This window comes from Electrophorus electricus, chromosome 14, assembly GCF_041902795.1.
Source record: "Electrophorus electricus isolate QZ-2024a chromosome 14, ASM4190279v1, whole genome shotgun sequence".
NCBI classification, from domain to species: Eukaryota; Metazoa; Chordata; class Actinopteri; order Gymnotiformes; family Gymnotidae; genus Electrophorus; species Electrophorus electricus.
This window is the reverse complement of record NC_137510.1, coordinates 177,501-185,100: the sequence shown is the minus strand read 5'-3', so window position 1 is coordinate 185,100 and position 7,600 is coordinate 177,501. Positions and strand designations below refer to the sequence as shown.

The window sequence follows — 7,600 nt, the reverse complement described above, 5'->3', positions numbered from 1 at the left end:
ATACATGATGTCTTTAACTGCTAGAGAGCTCCCCCTGCTGGATGTGGCTGGTAAAATGTGAAGTACCTGCACCCCTCCTCATCTTTACATTATTCAAGATTTCTGCTCAGGAGATCATCTGATTGGCTACTAGCAAACAGAAGGGGTGGTGTGACTGCACGGTCTCATCTCTGAATGGCGGGCAGGCAGTAGTGGATGGGGCCAAGGCCCCTCCCACTGGAGGGACGGGTAGGGTCTCCTGTCTGCCTGAGCAGGTGTTTTAGTTTGAGTTTAGAGATCTCAAAGGCCTGAGGCATTGCAGTTTGACCGCTTCTGATCTCTTTATCTCAGTGAATTATGGAATGCTGCTTTTCCCTACACTACTTTTCATCTCACAGTAGGACAGGATATTAATATATGTAATACTACATGTCTTTAGGCAGTATATTTCACACACACACTTTTTCTCAGCAGTGATGAGAACTCTGCTTTGTAGTTCTGATGCGTCCATCAAGAGGTACCACGACCTGGTAAATTCACTCGTCTGGATCAAAACAGAACAATGATATAACAGCGAAATAACAGTGATAGATATAACAGTGACATAATTGATATAACAGCAACATAACAGTGATGTAACAGGGATATAACAGCAAAATAACAGTGCTATAACAGCAATATAACAGCGATATAACAGAGACATTTAACAGAGGACCAAGTGTCAGGAGGATTTTTCTCCAATCCTGCAGAGATCCATTTCACTAATAACCACCCCCTTTTCACTAATAACCACTGATATTTCACTAATAACAAGAGACCACACATCTTTCCATTAGATCCAGGGTCATGTCTGGGGTTTTGATCCCATTGAGTAAAACCAGGGTCTGCAGATGTGGCCTGAACAACTGCGCATGTCCTCTAGATCTTCATCTCTTCCTACAACACTGCACTTTGGTTGCCACTAAACCAGAGACAGAACTCGAGCATGGATTGTTACTGTGAATGCAACTCTATCAGTTCATATCAATTGATTTACCATGTTAGACTGTTTGTTGTGCTTCAGTTAAAGTATGTAATTATATTTTACTAAGCGCAAATCTATATATTTATAATAATTTATAGACCATGCAGACAGTACAAATGACTGAAGCATATCAGGGTATACGCTAAAGATCAAGAGCAGGTGTAACAGGTGTTAGATCAGTAGTTATGTAAGAACTTACATACAGTAAGATCAGTAGTTATGTAAGAACAGATACAGTAAAATCAGTACTTATGTAAGAACTCATATACAGTAAGTTCAGTAGTTATGTAAGAACTCACGTACTGCCACGTCCGCAGATATCAGCGTTCCCCGTTGTCATGGCAACCAAATCACTTCCGGGTTTTCATTTGTCTCCATGGTTCCTTGTCTCCTCCCCTTTCATGCCAGCTGTTCCTAGTTTGTCCCTGATTGTAGTGTTATAAAAACCCCGTCCCTACGCATCCTGTTTGTCGGTCATTGTCTTTGTCATAGAGTGTCTTTCATGGTTTCTGGTCAGTTCTCATTTGTTCTTGATCTTTGTGTTAGATCTCATTTGTTCTCTGTGTTTAGTTACCCTTGCTGCATGTTGCTTTCCTTGTTTAGTTCTGTTACCTGTATCTTCGTCGTCAATATTGTTTGTTCATCTTACGTAGCTCGGTTCTGTGTTATTCCCGTTTGTCTAAGTCTTTATGCTCATTGTTCTATTTATTATTGTTGTCCTCTGTTAGTCTTCCCTAAGTGTACACCCCTTTTTTCCAATTCCCTTACTCACCTTGTTAGCCTGTTGTTCTGTGTGTCCTTTGTGTTGCTTTTGGTTTGCACGTTAGTTATTAAATCTATTATTAATTATATTCTAATTCATGTTCATTATGGCATCACTCATTAGTTCCGCTTCACATACCATCCAGCGCGTCGGCACTTCGCAAGTGTGTTCGCACATCACCCCTCCCGCATTATAGAATGACCAACCCACTAAGACTCTGGTCAGTGGTCGCCTTGCTGTGAAGACGAGTTCTCTCAGCAGGACCTCCATGGGCACAATAACACCCGGCCAGATCCGGCCAGATCCGGCCAGATCCGGTCCCCGGCGCGAGAGATGACTCCGTTAGTTCAGTTCCCGTTCCAGTCTCTGACGCAAGAGACGTCGCCCTTCCAGACCCAGTCCCCGGCACGAGACGCCACCCGTCCAGTTCCCTGCCCTGGTCCCGCCACTGGCCTCCGCAGCCACACCTGCGGATCCGCCAGTGACTGCTGCGCTTCCGGACCTGCCACCACTGACCGGCGCAGCTGCATCTCCGGACACGCCCCCGGCCGTGCTCCTGGCCTCCGCAGCCGTGCCCACAGACCCGCCGGTGACTGCCGCGCCCCCGGACCCGCCACTGACTGCTACACCCCCAGATCCGCTGCCGGTTGCCGCAGCCGTGCCCGCAGACCTGCCACTGACTGCTGCACTCCAGTATCGACCACATAATGTCACAGCAGCATCTCCAGTCCAGCCAGGTCCTGTTTCTGGTGCTACAGACACCTCAAGACCTGGTCCTCCTCACGGAGTGGACGTAGCCAGGCCTGTCCCCGTTGTTGCTCCTCGAGACTCCCCTGTGGCTCCTGTGGCTACTACAGGTGTGCCTCCAAGGATGTTTGGGGAGGCCCTCAGCCATGCCTTGTGACGAGCCATTGACCCTTGGGGGTCCCCCCCATTGGCTTCCCGGATCCATACGAACTCTTTGTTTATGCCGGGTGTCACTTTTGAAGCTCCTCTGCTCCCTGAGGCTGCTGTGCCAGCCCCCATTACTGCTCCTTTGTCTGCTTCAGTGTCTCCAGTTCCTGTGTTGCCTGCTCCTGTTCCTGGTTTCGTCTCTGTTCCTGTCTGTACATCCATGCCTGTTCATTTCAACCTTGTTAGACCTGTTACCCTGCATTGTGGCATTAGTGTTTCCTTGCCTGTCCCAGTGTCTGTAGCCATGCCGGTCATGTATGTTGTTCCTGTTCCTGTATCTGTTCTACTGAGAGTACTTACCTCGGCCTTTGCTCCTGTCCCCGTTCCCGTAACCATTCCAAAGTCCGGCGTCGCTCACCTTTCCTCTCTTGTCTTTGCACACGTCCCCTGTCTCAGATCCCATTCCTTTTCCCCCTCGTGTTTCAGTCCCTCTGTTGGTCCCTGCTCCTGTGGCTGTCAGTGACACAGCCCCTGGTCTTGTGCTTGTTCCTGGTACCCCGGATTCTGTGTCCTGTTTCTTTGTCTGTTCCTTTATCTTGTCTGGTTCCTGTTCTGTTCCTGTTAGTGTCCCTTGGCCTGCTGTTCCAACTCCTGGGTTCTTTTTTGTGCTTCAGGAGTCACGCATTAAGGGGGGGGTATTGTTCTCTGTGTTTAGTTAGATTTAATTTGTTTGCCTGTTCTGTCTGTCCTTTGTTTTGCTTTTGGTTTGCACATTTGTTATTAAATCTATTATTATTATATTCTTAGTCACGTTCATTATGGCTCATTAGTTTCGCTTCATATACCATCCAGCGTGTTGACACTTTGCAAGTGTGTTCGCACATCACCCCTCCTGCGTTACATGTACAGTAAAATCAGTAGTAATGTAGGACTCACATACAGTAACATCAGTAGTTGTGTAAGAACTCACAGTAAGATCAGTAATTATGTAAGAACTGACATCTTTGAAATATCTTAAGCTGTTTCATTGCCAAAATGGCCAGGTGATTAAGGAGTCCTGTACTCAGTTAAAGAGAGACAGAGAAGGACGACGTGAAGAATGAAATGTGGTGAAATTTATTCACTTTAAATGTTAAATATTTCCTTTGCATTTCTTTTATTCCATCATATGCAGATCAGCTACATTCAGTCCTTCTTCTCTGTTGGAACTACTGTAAAAAACAGAAAGGGTGGAGTGTTCAGACTGTAATGTTAAAGGGTGGAGTATTCAGACTGTAATGTGAAAGGGTGGAGTGTTCAGACTGTAGTGTGAAGAGTGGAGTGTTCAGACTGTAGTGTGAAGAGTGGAGTGTTCAGACTGTTACAGACTCTCTCACATACACACACACACACACACACACACTTACACTTACTTTTGATCTCCAGTGTGCACTCTACTTCGTCTTGTCCGAGTTCATTGACAGCCATGCATCCGTATTTGCCCCCATCAAAGCTGCTCGGTTTACGGATGTTCAGGGTCAGAACACCCTGGTTATTCTGCATCAGGTACTTTGGATCATCTCCGATTATCATTCGGTTTTTCATCCAGATGATCTTAGGCTGCACACACAAGCCCAATTCATTATGTTACTGCACACTTATATTTTAAATTAGAATTGATTATGATTTTCCCAGTGCAAAAATATTTCAATATTAAAAATTTATATTTTCAACATTGAAACACTGTTTATTCCACTAAAGTAGACAATGCGTTTACTGTTTATTCCACTAAAGTAAACAGTGTGTTTACTGTTTACTCCACTAAAGTAGACAGTGTGTTTACTGTTTATTCCACTAAACAGTGTTTACTGTTTATTCCACTAAAGTAAACAGTGTGTTTACTGTTTACTCCACTAAAGTAGACAGTGTGTTTACTGTTTATTCCACTAAACAGTGTTTACTGTTTATTCCACTAAAGTAAACAGTGTGTTTACTGTTTATTCCATTCGACAGTGTGTTTACTGTTTACTCCACTAAAGTAGACAGTGTGTTTACTGTTTATTCCACTAAAGTAAACAGTGTGTTTACTGTTTACTCCACTAAAGTAAACAATGTGTTATTGTGGACTACAGCGTACCTTCGGAAAGCCTCTCACTGAGCAACTGAGGGCAGTGCTGTAGCCAGCAATCACAGATCTGTCCACTAAGGGCGTCGTAAACTTGGGAGCACTATTCATGTCCTTCTCCTTGTAGGGAGAATGCTTATGCACAAGACCTGGGACAGATGGATGGAAAGCAGGGAAGTGGGAGCAGAAGAGCTGAGTTGGAGAAACGAGAGGTTCTGTAATGCCACTAACACCAGTTCACCGAGGGCTTTAATATCATATAGCAACACCATATTCCACTCCCATCTCTGCCCCTTACACACTCCCAGTCTCCGCCCCTCACACTGACCGGGCTTGGTGATGGTGGCTATGTCCTTGCTGGTGCAGGGCTCTTCGCTCAGCCCACAGAGGTTCTCACTGAATACACGGAACATGTATTTGTTTCCCATCACCAGGTCTGACACGGTGCAGTTGGTGCGGCGGTTATGCTCATACACAGTGAACCACTCCTACAGAGGCAGAGTGAGGATGTGGGCGTGCGGACGGGTGGAGTAACGGGTGAAGAGATGAATGGAGAGATGAATGGAGAAAAAGACTGAGCCTGCACCTTGGTTTTCAGGTCTGCCTTCTGGATGGTGTAGCCTGTGATTTCACAGTTGCCATCGTCTTTGGGTGCCTTCCACTCCAGAGCTGCGTTGAAGCCCCACACGTCTGTCACCTTCACAACTGACGGTGGTCCAGGTTTATCTACGGGGGTTTATCAACACTGTAATGGCTGCTCATCTTTCTACAACGTTCTCAGTTCCTCCTGAGCTGTGAGTGCAGCAGACTGAGGTTGAACTTCTCCCCAAAACCTTTCATGTTCTCATCTAGCAGGAAACCATCAGGAATCAGATAGACTGTAGCTTTCCGACAATGACAGTTTGTTTGCTCCACATTGTTCGTATTTTTGTCTCTGTGGATTTTCCATTCCACTGCAGTTTGACTTACCTACAATGCGGATATCGATGGTGGCCTGATCCTCCATGTTCTCAATCTGCAGGACCAGTGTGTATTTTCCAGAGTTCTCTCGCTCGGCTGAGCGGATGAACAAGATGGAATCCACGTTGGAGTTCCGGATGCAGACTTTCTTGGGGTCCACTGGCTGTCCATCCTTCAGCCACTGAGCCACAGGTCGAGGTTTACCCTACACACACACACACACACACACACACGCACACAAGGGAATTTATTAAGGTGCAAGCTTGGTTACCCCCACACTTTGTACAAGAATCACTTGTATGAATAGAGTCACTGCTTATACGAGTCACTTGTGTGAACAGAGACACTGCCTATACGAGTCACTTGTGTGAACAGAGTCACTGCCTATACAAGTCACTTATGTGAACAGAGACACTGCTTATACGAGTCACTTGTGTGAACAGAGTCACTGCCTATACAAGTCACTTATGTGAACAGAGACACTGCTTATATGAGTCATTTGTGTGAACAGAGTCACTGCTTATATGAGTCACCTGTATGAACAGAGTCACTGCTTATACGAGTCACCTGTATGAACAGAGTCACTGCTTATGTGAGGTGTTAACCACCTGGAAGACACTCTTACACACACACCTGGAAAGGAATAACCAGGTTGACGGTTTCTCCCACTCGTTTGATGTATCTAGTTCTTAGGTAACGAGGGAGGCGGATCTTGGGATGCTCTAAGATATATATATATATATATATATATATATATATAGAGAGAGAGAGAGAGAGAGAGAGAGAGAGAGAGAGAGAGAGAAATAGAGACAGAGAAAAGTGAGGATGAATAAAAAATGAGACATTGCCTGTGTATTTTTATTACCCATAATTCTCCTGGTACTCTTACCCATGATCTCTCGGACAGTGACGGGCTGAGAGAGCGTGGCAGGGGGACTGCGGCCCGCGATGTTCACCGCCACCACACGGAAGTTCAACTTCTCCCCAGTGGGCAGGTTTCTCACTGTATAGTTCTGACGCTCCACCGGGTCTGTGTTGGCCACTTGCCACTCTGATTCTGACAGATGCACAGACAGAAGGTGGTTCAATTATGAACTCTGCTGATGGAGACTCTCAGAGAGTTCTGGAGAGTTGTGGAATATTCTGGATTGTTGTGGAATATTCTGGAGATTTCTCTGGTCTCACCTCCTTCTTTGCAAAACTCAATAATGTATCCATCCAGACCCCCTGCTCCTATCCGCTCTGGAACCAACCATTTCAGAGTGCAGGTCGTATCAGTCATGTCCTCCACAGTCAGCTTGGTTGGTTCACTGGTCGGAGCTGGAACAGGACAGCCACACACACACACACACACACGGGAGGGGAGGGGTTTCACACATGGGAGGTGGGGCTGGTTATTTTAGACTTCAGACTAGTCTTCTTAGCATTTCTTTTATTATGGTTACAGCTTTTTTCAGGATAATTATTATTGTCAGATGAATGTTTATTCTGAATGTTTGGATTATGCTTTGGCAGAGCTGTAGCTGAGTAAGGCCATTAAACTCTCAGAATGGAACTGAAGTGAGAGAGAGAGAGAAACTCCAGACAGAGGGGGCCAGACTTAGAGATAGAGGTAGAGTTTAACAGTAAATACTCTACAGTTGACTGAGTTTAACAGTAAATACTCTACAGTTGACTGAGTTTAACTGTAAATACTCTAAGGTTGACTGAGTTTAACAGTAAATACTCTAGTTGAGTGAGTTTACCTTTTAATTTAACTTGATATTTCTGGAGCTGTTCGTGTTCCTTGCTCCTGATGTTGCTATTGCTTGGGATTGCTACATCTTCTTAGTATAGTCATTCTCCAGTGGAGAATAGAGGACTGTTTATATATATA

General features: G+C 45.3%; 1 protein-coding gene across 2 annotated transcripts in view; it reads right to left on the bottom strand.

Annotated features, from left to right (window-relative positions):
• Window positions 1-3,753: 3,753 nt before the first annotated feature.
• LOC113589170 (myosin-binding protein C, fast-type) overlaps window positions 3,754-7,600 on the bottom strand; it is a 41,059-nt gene continuing 37,212 nt past the window's right edge. For both annotated transcript variants that reach the window (XM_081696255.1, XM_035530929.2), the window contains 9 exons: window positions 6,910-7,044; window positions 6,614-6,781; window positions 6,358-6,446; window positions 5,734-5,929; window positions 5,351-5,490; window positions 5,093-5,252; window positions 4,777-4,913; window positions 4,073-4,259; window positions 3,754-3,871 (listed from right to left, as the gene is read on the bottom strand). In XM_081696255.1, the coding sequence (XP_081552381.1) occupies window positions 3,846-3,871; window positions 4,073-4,259; window positions 4,777-4,913; window positions 5,093-5,252; window positions 5,351-5,490; window positions 5,734-5,929; window positions 6,358-6,446; window positions 6,614-6,781; window positions 6,910-7,044 (1,238 nt within the window). In that variant the 3' untranslated portion in view covers window positions 3,754-3,845. The remainder of the gene's footprint in view (window positions 3,872-4,072; window positions 4,260-4,776; window positions 4,914-5,092; window positions 5,253-5,350; window positions 5,491-5,733; window positions 5,930-6,357; window positions 6,447-6,613; window positions 6,782-6,909; window positions 7,045-7,600) is intronic.